This window comes from Copadichromis virginalis, linkage group LG7 (assembly GCF_057382275.1).
Source record: "Copadichromis virginalis isolate Kocher_CV1m ecotype Utaka linkage group LG7, C_Virginalis_male_GT1.1, whole genome shotgun sequence".
NCBI classification, from domain to species: domain Eukaryota; kingdom Metazoa; phylum Chordata; class Actinopteri; order Cichliformes; family Cichlidae; genus Copadichromis; species Copadichromis virginalis.
In genome coordinates, this window is record NC_140624.1 from 41731303 (window position 1) to 41747775 (window position 16473).

A 16473-nucleotide genomic window follows, 5' to 3' on the forward strand; every position below is an offset into this window, starting at 1 on the left:
CGTGTTTACGGGAAAATGAAGCATATGATATGTATTTGTGTGACGCATCCCACATTGTTTTGCAGACAGATCCATTCTGATGGCAGCAGGAGGGAGAAAAGACAGATGGAGGGTGTGTGCGCACACGTGTGTGTGCATGTGTGTCCTTAAGTGTGAATGCATGTGTTTGTGTGCTTTTGCCAATGTATGTCTATGTATAGCACAACACAGATGTTGCAGGAACACTGCTGTTGGTGGTTATTCCCCTAATGAAGAATGCAATAGTGACATTAAGAAGGCAATAATCCTGAGGAAGAGGTCAGCTTTTTCCAGTCAAACAATTTGTCTCAAAAAAGATAAAGTTGAAAAATGACTACATCTACATCAGCTATGCTTGTAAGCATAAAGGAACCAAACAAAAAAGAATACAATAGAATCAGACACAATAGGATGCTCTGCAATCTGCTAAGGCAAAAAATAAAATAAAATAAAATAAAAAATTATAATTTGCTTGTGTCTTTGTCTTCCCTTTCCATACAGTTCCATAGGCGTAACATGTTATGGATGTAATCTCTAAGAGGATTCGCCCTGCTTGGTATCATGGTACATGTTAATTTCTGCTCTTTATGTTCCTTATTGAAACAGACCCTAGATCTCCCAGACCTGAAAGCCAGTCGGCCAGCCAACCATCATCAATTCACCCCTAATCTCTACCCCCACTCTTTCTATAGCTAATCTGTTGTGTTGGTCATTGTCATCTGATCGTGTGTGACCTTGGCTGCTCGATTTGCTGCTGCCTGGTAGCATAACGTTAACAACTGCTGTCCATTGCAGCCAGATATTAGTGGAAGAAAGTGATGATTCCTATTTCTCATCTAACCTGAAAGGAGAACATGACTAAAAATTGGGTAGATATACTGTATGTGTGTTGAAGGTGGAGCATGATAGCAGGCCGATCGGGTCACCAATCTTCTTTCATAGAATGAAATTGTAAGCTAATTAAGAATAATCCAGTTCAGATATCTGATAATTACATATGTTTTAACTCATATTTTGAGCACAGCAATAAAATTGTTATTAAAACTGGTATGTAAAGCCTGGTATTGGATAATGAAAAATAAAAAGAAGAGAAAGAGGAAGAAAAGAACTGCAGCATGATAATTAGATTAGTCCTTTTTTTTAATAACTTCAAATAGGCCCTTTCAAAAAAATCTTGCAGAAGATGCACATTTGAGCCATCAGTTGGCTTCCTTTAACATGTAAAGCAGAGAAAATGTGATTTGAAGTTTTAGGAATAATGCATGTGAAAAAAAAGATTCAGGTTTACTCAGTACTGAACTGAAGGCGTCATGGTCACTGCTGTGACTGTTCTTTAAACAGAAGCAAGTAAAATCCGTCTTTGTTCCACAGAAATGTGGCACACTATGCATAACAACTGTACATGAACCTCAACACAGCTTAGCAAATGTGACATGACAAGCAGCGATGGTGTGATCATTACTGGATAACTCACTCTATAACCATGAAACTTATGGCCATAAAAATCCCACCCACACCTCTGAGCTCGCCCCGTGGCTGTTTTCACTCGTCTGGATACTTCTCATTGCAGCAGGGACAAAAGACTGCAATCATAATCATCATGTCTTCATTGTCTTTCAGAACGGCCACTGCAACCTCCGCCATCAGAGTACTCCCGGATTTTCCCGCCTGTGTCCCCACCCACACCTCACACTCCCCTCACACCCTCCAGGCCCCTGGTCGATCTGTCTATCTGCCCCTGCAGTGACTCCTCATTAACACATGAATAAAGACGAGGAAGGGCCTGCTAAGGCTTGGACGCCAACAGACGGCAGCAGATTTGCAATTCAAACCTCTGACCATCTCCTCTCCCACCCCCTCCTCATCCTTCACATTCTGTAACCTATGGCTGGAACTGTCACCAGCATGACTGAGGATGCATGTGTGAAAGGTGCAATAGACAGTGTAGTTCCATGCTTATGCATGCTTTAGTATTAATAGGCAGAGTGCAAATACATGTTGACGAGAGAGAACTAATACCTTCTAATTAAAATAAGGTAAAGTACAAGGGAATATCAGCTTTTAAATGGGAACAATAGCATGGAGTAATATTTGCCTTACAAATATGAAACATTTCAAAGGCCTTAATATACAAGAGAATAACTCAAAACGTAGATAAAGAATTTTTTAATTTAAAACACATTCTAATTTTCACAACTACGAAACATTTAACTACAGCTAAAAAACTAAACAAGGTTTAATTCACACTTTCAAATATAAACCCCTAAACTGGAGTCCCCTCCTTAAAATTTTTGTGACTATCTTGCACAGTGGCAGTGCTGTCATGTTGACTTATACGAGTATACACCTACCAATTTGCAGTAGCTGTTACACTCCCAAGGTGATAGATAAAGATGCTCCAGGGAGTTACAAATCAAAAAGTGTGTGGCACAGTGGCATTACATGGAAAGGGTGCCTTCCTACTTCCCTCCACCACTCCTCCCAGTACTGCCATGCAGAATTCATGAGTTGGATCACACCCATATTTAAACTCAGCCTTCATTTACGTCCAAGGTAGACGCCTGTAAGATATTTTAAGTCTGACTTGCAAGGTTGTGACTTGAGCTCTTTGACAAAATGTGTCCACAGACAGACATATCTACACAAGAACTCAAAACCGCTTCTTATCATTACATCAAGTAAAAGTAACCGATTTAATTGTTCACAAACAAGTAAATTAATAAAACCAGTAACCTAGTAACTTTTAATGGAATTCAAATAAATGTTTGTATAGTTTACTTACAGTCTGCATATGAATCCATATTTTAGTGGTTTGTTTAATAAATAATAAATATGTTTGTTTCCAACGCAATAATAATAATAATAATAATAATGATGTATGATTTAAACAGATTGACGGTTACGTCTCCACGTGATTTGACAGAAAACGATAATAATTTGCCGCTTCCAAATACGTCATTTCCGACTCCCCCTCCAATACTTCCTGCATGTGCCGACAATATGGCAGCGTCCATAGCGATTCATCTGGAGTTTGGGTAAGCGACTATCGAGTGTGTGTGTTCGTCTCTGAGTTACACAGACAGAGCCTCGCTGTTAGCTTAAGACGGTTATCGTGTGAACAGGGAGAAAACGCTCTCAGCTGCACAACTGAAAACTGCTATAGCGGAAAGTCCTGCCAGCCGACTGCCTCCTCCACTGCTTGATACTCGTTTACTCAGCACGGAGTCTTTCCCAACGTTGTACCAAAAAGTAATTTCCGGTATTCCAAAAAAAAAGTTTGCTGGAATTTAAATGGTTATGGATGACTTTTTGCCTATAATCTGTCAAAAAAATATGTCAATGTGACATATCGCTCATGAATGATATCAATTAAACGTGAGCTTGAGAGAGCGTTTCTGTCACAAGGACGAAGCTGCAGTCAGTTTTTTTTAAACAAATAGACTTTCATTTGATCTTTTTTTTGAAATCCGGGTAGGAAGTCTCATTGAAATTAAAATGTATTATTTTTTTAAGATGAATCTGGCCAAGAGGGCAGCAGACATCGCAATAAAGATAACATAACAGTTCTCTAAACATTAGTGACCAAAAAGGACTACCGGTAGATCGATGTAGGTACAGTTGCAGTCATAAAAATACTTGCAAAACATTTCTTTGTTTTATCTTTATTTTATATGTAACGAATTCATATATCCTGTTCATTACAGTCTATATAGAAACATTGTAAATCACTTTTTGGCAGATGATGGTACTAGACTGACAAACTCGGTAAGTAAGATTAATCTAGAGTGCTGAGTATAAGGTAACCAGTAGAAGTACTATCAACGACTACTGTGAACCTCAGACTTTGGCTAGAGTCAGAATTGCTTGAGAAAATAAGGATTTGAGACTAGCTGTCCTAGACTGATACAAGTGCAAACTGAAAGAAAGCGATATCAAATCTAAGCACACGTAATGTGATTTTCTATGATGCAAAGAGATGACAAATTTAAGGAAACCCCCTAAACTACAGTCTAACGATCTGATGGCTCTGCTACACAGTGGCAGTTTCACTTACAGGGTCCTTGCAAATAACTGTCAAGTTCTGATTGCTTGCCTTCATCCACTGACAATACATTTGCAACCTGATGGCAGTATGTCTTTGGACTCTGGGAGGAAGCTGGAATACCAAGAGAGAACATGTGCACGCATGGGTAAAACATAGAAAGTTAAATTACATCTGAACCTGGCTTTCTGTGAGGCAATGGTGAAAAAAGAGAAAATACTGCCATGAAGCTGTATTGCATCACTAGCCACAAAAAAATGTAACAAAATGTAATGCAATGAAAATGGTCAACCTACAAAGGGCTTAATTCAAAGACAATGTGAAAATCAAAGTGATTAAAAATAACTTAAAATGGTCATTTGTATGGCTCCCACATGCTTGTGTGCATACCTGACAACATTGGGGCATGCTCCTAATGAGATGATGGTGAGACGATAGTGTCTGAGGGTATCTCCTCCCAGATCTGGACCAGAGCATTGCTGAGCTCCTGGACATGGTGATGGAACATAGTGTCCTCAAGGTGTTCTGTTGGATTTAGGCCAGGCGAGCGTGGGGGCTGGTCAGTGGTATCAATTCCTTCATCCTCAAAGAACTGCCTTCATATGCTCACCACATGAGGCCAGGCATTGTTGTGCACCAGCAGAAACTCAGGACCTACTGCATCAGTGTTGGGTCTGACACTGGATCCAAAGGTTTTATGCTAATATCTAATGGCTGTCAGGCTGCCTAGCGTGTAGAAGTCTTTGGGTCCTTCCATGGATATGCCTCCCCAGACCATCACTGACACACAAGTAAACTAGTCAATGCTACAGGCGGCATAATGTATTGCATGGCTTGTCTAGACCCTTTCATGTCTGTCAGATGTGCACAGGGTGAATCCGCTCTCATCTGCGAAGAGCACAGGGCCCAATATAGGGTGTCAGACCATCGGACTACCCTCATGAAGTCTGTCTCTGACTAAAGAAGCATAAACAGTCTCATCAGTGGCCTGGTGGAGGTCATGTTGCAGGGTACTGGCAGTCCTTTCTATGTTCCTCCTTGCACAAATGACCAGATATGTGTTAAGGACCTTCTATGGCCTTGTCCAGCTCTCCTAGAGTAACTGCCTGAATCCTGGAATCTCCTCCATGATCTTGGGACTGGGCTGAGAGACCGAGCAAACATTCTGGCAGTGGCATGTATTGATGTGCCAACCTGGAGGAGTTGGACTACCTGGGTAACCTCTGTAGGGTTCAGGTATCATCTCAACACTACTAGTAGTGACAATGACCCAAATGTAAAAGTAGTAAACAAACAGTCTGAAAAGATGAAGAGGAACACCAAAGCTGGGGAAACTGATTAGCAATTTTATTTTAGTAGGTAATTCAGACACGGGCCTAAGTTGGCAGCATAACCTTTAAAGCAGAAAAACAAAGAAATTGTATAGATAATATACACAGTTCACAAGTAATGTTGTTTCATAGACCTGTGGAGGTTACATAAGATTTATGTCCTCTCCACTGAGGGGTGACGGTGTCACTGTGTCTGATTTTATTGGCTCTACAATCACTATCAATCTGCCAGAGACTGCAAAAAAAGTACCCTACATAATAATTAAACTGCATTAGATGTAATCATCTATTTCTACACTATGTTTTGTAGTCTTTTGTTTTACCTATTAAAATAATGTTTTTCTCCCCAAGTCCTTTCTGTTCTACCTTCTCTAACTATGTTGTTATAATTATTTTAAATGTGATTGTAATTGTAGAAGTTATAAATGCCTAGCTTTGGTAGTTATTCGATGAAGTGCCACACACACATTCTTTATTTGCATATCTGCTCTTTCTTTGTATAGAGGAGGAGCAGAGCTGCTATTTAATGGTGTGAAGAAGCATCACGTGACTCTTCCAAGCCAGTCAGAACCTTGTAAGTATCACCAGTCCCCTGTTTGTACACGTCAAAATTAGAGCCTAAAAGACTTCCACTGTTTGCATCAGTGTCTATTAAACCTTAAGGACCATACCATTGTTTCTGAGTTCTGACAAATCAAAGAAAGCTGCTAGTACCCAATATGTGTTCATGGTGGTACATTTATATATACAGCACAGCTTGACTGTTGAAGAAAAAACTGTACACTTATCAGTCTTTGTTTTGATGAGTGGTCTGCAGGTCCTCTGTCTAGCAGTGCACAGATGCACTGCCTTGGTTTGTTCACAGCAGGCAATTTGTAATCCTGTGCATGTGTTAATGAGAACTTTTTAATGTGCAAAAATGTCTAATATTTGCTTTGGAAAGGATAGGCAGGGATTTAAAGAGATGATTATTTGATTATTTCTACATTGCAAGTTTTGTACCTCTGGCTCCAAACAGATTGGATTAATACAGGTCATTCAGCCTAGAAGAAAGGAAAACCTGCTTTCAGCTGGACTTTTTCCTCCCCAGAAAATCAACTTAGGACCAGGGTCATTGAGGAAAATGAGTATATTAAAAATATGGCTTCTTAGAGGTTAAAATGAGTAGTAAATTTATTGAAAACATATGTGTGCGTGTCACAGAAACGGCGGACAAACCAGAGAAATATGTGTCTTTGGTATTTGTTTAAACAAAGGGTGTTCATCCATGGTCCTGACGTTACCACGACAACAAAAAGACAAAAGTTGACCAGAACAGGGAATGTCAGCTTCATGTGACCTTGCTGTGCCAGCTGACCCCTGTGTGTGTGTGTGTGTGTGTGTGTGTGAGAGAAAGAAAGAGGTGATGTTTTGCTTTATAGCATAGCTCTGGGTTTTAAAGACACAGGTGTACACACATTCTGACAGAACACTACTCGCCTCTGTTCTCGTGATGTTAGGCGTAGCTTCGCTCAGTAGGTTTGCTGATCCTGGAAATGTTGCTACAAACCAGCAGACGTCTGAGTGTGTGCGTGAGAGTGCGTGTGGGTTCAGAGAGGGTGCAATTGGGACAGATATAATGGGTTCTGAATCCTTCGTATTTCTTTTTTGACCCCAGCCGGTGATTGATGACCCTCAACTGAAAAACCCCACCCCCTCTCTTTCTCTATCTCACCCTCTCTCACGCAACAAAACCCCCATAGTCTAAGGACCACGTCATTTTTGCCCGTCACATCAGCAAAAAGATGGATAGCTCATCCCACTCGCACGATTGTCGTAATTGCACAAAGGCAGAAAAGCAAAAAATTAAAAAAGACCGGCACCAAAGGAAAGGAAAAAGCAGCAATGGTTTTAAATCGACATCAAAATGGCGCCCTTTCTCTCCCCTCCCTCTGTGTCTGCTTTTCGCCCACGCAACGCCGCAATCCCAGGATGCATTACGAGCTTGTGACGCACTTTCTCTCTGCCTTGTCTGTTTGGTCCCTCATTTTCTTTTCCCCTCTACCTGGACCGTAAAGCCTGAACCTCGAAGCTTCTCCGCAACCTCCATCTTTTCCTTTTTCATCTCCCAACCTAATTTCTATACATTGTCTCTTAACTGTAAAGCACTGCATCCATATAAGTCTTTCTTTTGGGTTCAGGCTGGGGTTGATTTATATTTGTAGGCCTGTGTAACATTTTACAAGAAATCGATTGAAAAGGCAGTGCCTGATGTTTCCTCTTAAAAATAAATAAATAAAAAAAAGCGCTTAATTGATTAAAGTCTGAATTATCACTAATCTGTATATTGAGCTAAAGCAACCCTGCTTTATTTTCTATGTGAAACTTTTAGTATGTTTGCCTGTTTGTTTAAAGACTGGAATATAAAAGAAGAGGCAAAAAATGTGAAGTGAAAGAGGGGGAAGAGTGCTTTTATGAGTGTATGTGTGGGTGAGAAAGAGAGAGATGCAGAAAGAGAGAGCCAAAGAAAAAAGTAAATGGCTGAGAGGATGAAAGCGTGAATAAGAGGTAATGGTGGGGAAAAATACTAATAGTCAAAGGCAGGCAGGAGTGTAAAGAAAGGAGTCACCACAAAGAAGGAGTTATGACTGCTGTAGTGATTAGTTCTGTTTTTAGCCCCACAGAGGTGCAGGTCAATATTCCCTGCCTTGTACATTTTGTGTGTGTGTGTGCACATGTTGCAAAGGGGGAGCTATTTCTTTTTTTATATGAAGTCCTGCAACCACAGAGAACTAGCTCTGTCATTATACTACTGAGTTGGCAGACAGCTCTACAATTAACCTGCACACAGGCTTGAAACTGCACGTGCCTGACCTCACTCCCAAAGATCTTATGCATCACGTTTTATGCCTTTGCAAATCTCAATGTTTTAATGTATTTATATATATGTTAGTGTTATTTTTTATGTGTTATTTTATTCAGTCACTGTTGTTTAATCTTGATTTTATGAAAGAATAATTAAACCCTGAACTCTTTTTGTCATATAGTAGCACATGAGCCCCATTGCAATGCCTGTCTCTGTGTAATCTCTTACCCTGGATCCTGCTAAATGCTAACTGAAAGTGTGCATTATAAATGAGCAGAATAATGCATTGAAAAAAGTAAAGCAAATCCAAATGTGCCTCCCTGTGATCGTTCAGTATTTTGCTTGCATTTTCTGAGTCTGTTTAATGTAAAGCCTGCAGCCTTTGTGCCGTGTTATTATGATTTTTAGCTCTGCCTTTGATCCGTCTGAACTCTCGGATCTCTGAGTGATTCATTGCCTACCTGGTACAGATTCTTCTCTTTACACCTGGCTTTGGAGGACTCAGTGTCATCCACTCATCCTCATATGTGCTGCCGCACTCCTCCTCGCTTTGGAGTATTTGTTCTTCCTCTGCACTGTTTATTTCTCTCCCTTTTTCCTTGTACATTTCCGTCCCCTCGTCTCCTCTGTTCATTCGCTCCTGTGTAAACTGGTCAAGGAGGCCATTTCTGCTTAGTTGATAGGGCGTCTGTGTGTATCATATGGCTACCAGCGATTGCAGATTGGCTCTGAATTGTTTTCACGATTCGACAACCCCAATGTACGTCAAGTAGACAGCTTTGATCGGACACACACAAACACGCAGACACATAACCAGAAAACACTCATAAGAAAAAACAATAAATTTCTGCGATTGTGTGCGTGTTTTACTTCTGTTGCAGTTTTGTGTGCTCACGTTAGATCAGTGCACCATATTTAAACGAACCCCAGCTAACGCCCAGACACCTTGAATCTTAACGTTAAAGAGAGCCATAACTCTAATATATATTCATTTAGCAGGGATTTACTCTAAAACCTCTCGTTGCCGTTGGCTTTTGGGGCCGTCATTAGCTCAGGCTTTTGTTGAGGGAAGGTCAATCTGATTGTTCAAGAGGTCAGACTCATAGAAAATTCAAGTAACGCTGATGTTCAAGCTCAGACATTGCATTTAATGTGTGACAGCAAAGTTGCTACTCTGAAAATCTGGTTTTGCGTTTGATTTTGTTTGTTTAGTACTTACAAAACAAATCACCTTAATTACAAAGTTTCAGATAAATTGATATTAGTCTTACATGATTTGAAAAAAATCTATGTATTTACATTTTTCCTTACTATTTTAATATAATGAAATAACACATTTCAGTTAATACAATGAAATTTCAGGCTTTAGATTGTCCATTTGATCATTTATACACTAAAATAATTTCTTTTATTTCTTTCTACCAAGGTGAAAAATGTTGCTCTTGGCCATTGACATCAGACAACCTTCCCCCATTTTCAGTGTCCTCTCCTTCCCCCCAACATACACATACACTCATAAATATACATGCACCTACACACACACACACACACACACACACACACACACACTTCCTGTCCCTTCTGGTGCCTCTGTCGCGTCACATCGACCAGGGGGCTGGAATCATGCACCTTGACCCTTAACCCTTGATCTCTATGACCCCTGTCGTCTGCGTGTGTGTGTGTGTGTGTGTGCGCACATAAGACATAAATCTGTTTACACAGTCACACAGTGGGGACCTGCCTCTGTTTTGGGCACAAAAATAAGTCTTCAATATGTAAAGCATTGCATTTTAGTAAGCAGTCTCTCTTTAGTTTAAGTAAATATTAGTTATGGTTAGGCTTAGGGTAATTCTCCAGGACATGAATGCAAGTCAATGCAACGTCTTGTGAAGTCATGTGTGTGTATTTGTGTGTTTTCTAGGGGACATGAAGCAGCTGCTGGTCTGGATCCAAAGGAACCTGCTGAAGGAACGACCTGAGCTGTTCGTCCAAGGAGACTCTGTGTGAGTGCACTGGACACACCTGAAGTAGATATGTAATTCATTACATTACACTGTCATTTGAAAAAAAAAAACAACAAACAAACTTTCAGACATGATCAGAATAACTCTACGGGAGCATTTTTGCATTTTGGGAACAGTGTGTAGGGGGGCTTTAAAAAAAAAAAATCTTTCCAGCAGCTAAAACTGCTGAAATGTTGAGGGGGGAGAGTCTAGCCTTCAGGTTGTAGGTTTCAGTAAGATGATTACCTGTGCACACGCATCACACATGCTTGTGTATTTGTGCTTGTATGCACACACGTGTTTGTGTGTGTGTGTGGATCGTGGGCTCACAGCAGCCTTATAGGATTGGCTGACTTTTACAGCTGCCTTTGTGCAGGACTATTTATAGCACCATCTAACCAGTGAATGGAGAAAAAGACGGGTTACCTATAAACCTTATAGAAGAGATGTGTGTTTGTGTGTGCTTTATGCTTGCAGCACACATTGTTTTCTGAGCAAACCATCATTAAGGTGCTGCTTCATTATCTTTTAAAATGCTCCATGGATCCTGTGTGTGTGATATAGTTTACAAGCTTCTCTTTTATTCTTTTGTTCTTTGTCAGCACAGCTTTGTTTTGGGTGTGCATGCATGCTTTTGCAAATGTGTATTTGTTCTCGCAGGTTCCTCTCACAGAGCATCTAAGAGGTGGATAAAGGACAGATGATCACAGGCATTGTGACTTAGTTATCTCTTCAGTAAAGAAAAAAACCCACATTAGCATCTTTTATTAAAAGACAGTTGTCTGTAATCGTTCACAATTATGACAATTGTTTTAAATTTGTTTGTTGTTGTTATTTTTGGGGCCCTGATAATTTTCATTTACATTTTCTTTTTTTTATATCCTCATTTTCTACCTTCTCTTATCACGTTGGGTTTTTGAGGAATTATGACAGATAATACTTGTAACAATAAGATCAATATGTAAAAATATTAATTACATATTTGTAAATAAATCACTTCAGATACACAGTATATTACATTAGCAGCAATAAGAACAGAAGCAAAGTGGGGGGGTTGTGAGTCACCATGGCTGTAACATGGAAATCTCACACATATCTCTGACATGTAATACTCAATAGTCATTTTATCATTTTAAGACTTAAAAATAATAATGATAAAAAGCTGATTTGATTGCTTCCTGTCTCTGCATAGATTTTGACGTTCGGCAGAATTCATCGCTTTTTAAATGTGTTGTCCGTGAATGATATTAGTAGAGTTTGTCAGCCTCTGTCAAAGAAATCCCCATGCCATGCACCAACACAAATCTGTAGTTGACAATAGTTATTATTTTATTTTTTTAAAAATATGTACATATTTTAATAAACCTGTGTGTAAAACATTATAGTCGTTTTTTATAATTGTTATTACAGATTGAAATTTGGGAGGAAAAACATAAAAATCCCATAGTTTCGACTTCTGCTTTAAAGATTTTCATCTTTGGGCAATACTTTATTATATTTTTTATTTTAAATATTAGGATTTTTATCTCTTTTGTTTTTATTTTAGGTTTTTTTAGGTGTTTATTTATTAATGTATTTTTGTAGTAAATTGATGAAATGTTTGTGTACAGCATGTATGAAATGAGAGCGAGCTACCTGTTTCTACCTTTTACACGCGTGTGTGCCTGTGGTTGAATCTGCGTTGCCTTTGGGAGATACGTCTGACTGAAAATGGTGTTGTGTTTTCCCACAGGAGGCCTGGGATCCTGGTACTTATCAATGATGCAGACTGGGAACTGATGGTGAGCACTGGGAAGTTATGTTTACTGTCAGAATGTGTGTGTGTGTGTGTGTGTGTGTGTGTGTGTGTGTGTGTGTGTGTGTGTGTGTGTGTGTGTGTGTGTTTCCTAACAATATGTAAAATTGTTTCTCGTGAATTTCACTGCATTTAATTTCAAATTATTTGAGATTACATATGCTTGCATCTTCAAAACTAAAAATGCAAAAAAAAGATGGGGGATGTGGAAAGTTGACTTGTTTGGTTGTTTGTTTTGTTTTTATTTTTTCAGTGTGTTAATGTTTCATATAATCAGGAAGAAGCTGCGGGGAAAGATTGTCCTTGGGGTCTCTTATCTGAACTCATATTTACATGAACACACAGCCTGAACACTACAGTTTAAATGAATTGATTCAATTACAAGACTCGGGATGGGATGTAAATGAAAAGTTTGGCATTGATTGGACCCCAGTGGGAACAGGAGCGATTCACACATTTATTTTAATAAACGCAGCTTTTTCTTCAGCGACTTGTGCAGATTTTTTGATTCTCAGTTATTTTGTGTGTTTTCTACACCTCAGGGGGAACTGGACTATCAACTACAAGACCAAGACAACGTTGTGTTTATTTCTACTCTTCATGGAGGATAAAAACATTTTTTTTTAAAAAGAAGAAGGCAAGGATTTTAAATGTTTCCTAACAGTTCAGCCTTTTCACAACATCATCTCTTCTTACTGCCCCACCACCACCACATCCCAGCATCACATCACCCTATTGGATGTTGCAGATGTGTCAACCTGCCCAGCGACAACTGAGAGGATTGATGATGTTTTATGGGAATGAGGAGAAATTCTCATATAGAAAGATGGAAACTGTTAGACTGGTGTAATGGGAAGCGATACAAATCCTGGTTGCACTGGCCATCTCCCAGGCACCAATATCAGTAATCTACACTTACTGGGTCTGCCTTCATCTCCATGCAGACACTCTTCCTGTATGTCTGTCCTGAAGGTTAAAAATTAGCTGCAAATCACCACTTTAGGAAAAAAAAAACCACACGTTACTCCCTCTTCCATTAGTGTTTCAGAGCAATGTATTAACATTTAATAAATGGTTTATTACACACTGACTGTGCTTTAAGTGTTTATAAATATGTAAACAATTAAAACCAACTCAAAGATATTTAATATGCTTACATATTTGTTATGTTGCTGTCAATAATGTGTTCATATACAAACAGCCAGTTACATGTTTGTTTGTATTTGACAAGTCTATTACTTCCTAAAAACGTATTTGTATCCCCTTGAGAGCATTTTTTAATCTCATGTAAACCTTTTATGAAATGTTTTTCCTCAATGTATTTTGCCCTAAATGTCTAAAAAAAAAGGTTAATTTTTTTTCCTTTTTTTTACATTTTTTTACAATTTCATTGTCTTTAAAATTGTCCTTCGTTTTAATATATACATCTATTTGTACCACAGTTTCTGTCACATTTTTTCTGCTACTTCCCCCCCCGCCCCCTGTTTCAACATTCAGTTTATCAGGATTTTTATTTTTATTTTTTATTTATTTATTTTGGCTTGTTTTTTGGGGGGTGAGGGGTTCTAAACCTAGACGACAGAAAAATGCTACCAAAAAACTAAAGTAAAGAAGACGTTCTTTATATAAATTTGTACACTATCACAGCTGTCGTTTTAAATTTACAAATACCGCATAAATCGCTAGAAATTACCTTTTTTCCCGTAGCGATCGACCTCGTATCATAAATCAAGTCACCGTGTGTTTAGGCAATTAATATCGCACCTTTTTCTATTTGTGTTATTTGTATAATTTTTTGTTACAAATTCCAAAAGCACAATGTGTCTTACTACTTCTGCCAATTGCAAAATCTCCCTCCTCCAGCGGAGTCCATTTTTTGGCTGCAAGGTGGTATCACGCACAGGGGCCGCCTATCCAAATGTTTAACACAGTGAGGGTTTTACATCACGCTTCGATAATCCCTGATGATAGCTTATACGTGATCGATTTGAGACCAGCTCGTGTGTTCCCAGCGCATTTTTAGGCTGATTAGACTACACTTGGGAGAGATTTTACCTTCATATAACCAAACTCATGGAGAATATTCATAAGAAGGGGGTGGGGGTGTGTGCGTGTAACATATATGTTTGTGTGTGTGTGTGGTGAAGGTGGTGGGTGGGGTGTGAACTACAGCACCACTGCGGGAGGTCGAGGTCTAGCCTCCGGGCTGCCCTCCCTTGAACGCCCGGGGCGACCTAAAACCTTTTCGCGGTTGTGGAGTCCGATTTGCAACGGGAAACTAGCATATAATGGCCGGCAGAAAGGAAATGCTAATGAGGCTGTGAGGGGGTTAGAGAGGAGAAAACGTTGCACTGTGTCAGCTAGTGCTGGCCGAGGATGATGTACTCAGCAATGTGTGTGTGTGTGTGTGTGTGTGTGCAAAGAGAGACAGGGGTTTAATGTGAGGAGACAAACAGAGCTTGTTGCTCGAATAAATCATTTGTCTTTAAATATCAAGGATATGTAAAGTTGTGGAGATAAATTCTGGTTATCTTTGGCTGGTTAGTTAAATCTGGTTTGTAGCTACTTTGATATGTGGATTATGAGTGCATCCGGTGAAAAACACCTGAGGTTTGGAGAGCTACCTGGGCCTACATTTCTGTATATAGGTAAGTGTGCACAGTGACTAGCTCACTGTGGAGGATGCTGCTGCTGCACGGTGGGAGAGTCGACCTGGCTTCACAGCTCTGGTTATAACAGTGGAAATAAAAAGCTGAAGCTCTCTCTCTTTCTCAGGTAAACACCTACTTAGTAAACAATGGCGAACAAACATAAAAGCCTTATTTACGCGATTGTTCATTTTACATCAACCTGACAACATGGTTAAAAAAATTATATTTTGAAAATAATATACGAATTTTTGCCATATTTTTTCCTCTTGCTTTTCTTTTTTCTTTCGCTTTGTAAATGTCAAGCTAATACTTTGTTTTCTATGTAGTTTTATCGCATGTAAGTTTATATTGTGATGAAAAAAAAACAAAATTTGCTCTATTTTTTGATTACACCATAGAGAGAAAGCGGGAATACACATTTCACTTAAGCCAATCAAAACTTACTTCATCGTCTTCGAAATTTAAAAAAATAAAATAAAATAAAAAGAAGGCATTAGAGTCTATCGCCACGTTATAATACTAAGTCGCTTACCACCACAATAGCAAAACACTAAGTCTATGGATTGCTAATAAAATAGTTTTTTTTCTTTTCGTTTTTTTACATGAGTAATTGTTACTGGTTTACTGTTCGAAGACATTACACCAGCCACTCTGTTTTAAAATGATTATTTTAGAGTGTTTTGTAAAATAGATAGTAATAAATTACAATAAAAACGCTCTCTCAATATGTCAAGCAGGAGAACATACTTGTCCTCTGTATGTCCCCTGCGTTGGACACAGAAGCGTTTATATAAGAGCAAACATGATGCACTAATCCCCTGGAATTAAGTGAGGTTAGTCTTTAATGTTCAACAATACTGTGTGTGTGTGTGTGTGTGTGTGTGTGTGTGTGTGTGTGTGTGTGTGTGTGTGTGTAAGAGAGAGGGAGTGAGTGAAAGACAGGCAGACAAAAGAGATGGAGAGAAAGAGGAAAAAATGCTCATATTTTGAAATTAAATTATGGGCAATTTTCCATGATTTTTGACAAATGTAGAATTAAACAGTTTCTAGGTTGTATTGCTCGAAAATGTTAAAGTTATAAATTCATTTTTGTAAATATTTATGAATTTAAAAAAAAAAACCTATGGATAGTTCAGTAAAATAATCGCATTCTTTTTGAAGTGGGTATAGTTTTATTCTTTATGAACAAAACAATAACGTCGAAGCATCCAATGGGCCAAGAAGTGCCCCACGTGATTTATGAATGACGCTGTTTGGCTCCAGATATTTGACACCATCAAGCCCTGCTTTTCTTTGTTTTCTATATATATATTTTTTATATAATACTACTACACCTTGACATAAATAAACAACGTAGAATCTTGTGGTGGAAGCAATAGATACTTGAGTTTAGTCTGCTGAGCCCTACTTAGAGATAATGTGCTGTAGATGTGTTTTCAGTTTATTAATAAATTTTTAGGAATTGTTGTTGCTATTTTCCATTACGTGTAGTTTATATGGTAAACGAAAACGTTAAACCTTAAAGTCTGTCTATTAAACCCGTTCACTGCTTAATGTACCCGATGGTTTTTTAGCAATGGCTCGTCTCATCCACAGCGTGCATGCTGCATACAGGCCTCACTCTCTGAGCTCTCAACTTACTGCTTTCTCCTATTTGCCAAAGACAGTCAATACATTGATGCTTCCAGTCGATATTTGCCATTTAAAACAAACAGTCTTGATTAGATCTTCGACAAAGTGTAAATACCAATCGGGCCAACCACAGCACACAGCCCGAAAAACACATTA

General features: G+C 38.9%; 1 protein-coding gene across 1 annotated transcript; it reads left to right on the forward strand.

The window, feature by feature from the left end:
- Positions 1–2967: 2967 nt before the first annotated feature.
- On the forward strand, positions 2968–13469 carry urm1 (ubiquitin related modifier 1). Its single transcript, XM_085463417.1, has 5 exons — positions 2968–3053; positions 5895–5965; positions 10158–10239; positions 11972–12020; positions 12577–13469. The coding sequence occupies exons 1-5, from the start codon at positions 3019–3021 to the stop codon at positions 12643–12645; spliced, it is 306 nt and encodes a 101-aa protein (XP_085319543.1). The 5' UTR covers positions 2968–3018; the 3' UTR covers positions 12646–13469.
- The last annotated feature ends 3004 nt before the right edge of the window (positions 13470–16473 follow it).

Coding starts and splice junctions, on each gene's coding strand:
- urm1 (XM_085463417.1), top strand. CDS start 3,019: ATGGCAGCGTCCATAGCGATTCATCTGGAGTTTGG. Junction 5,966..10,157: donor TCCAAGCCAGTCAGAACCTT/GTAAGTATCACC, acceptor TGTGTTTTCTAG/GGGACATGAAGCAGCTGCTG. Junction 12,021..12,576: donor ATGCAGACTGGGAACTGATG/GTGAGCACTGGG, acceptor TCTACACCTCAG/GGGGAACTGGACTATCAACT.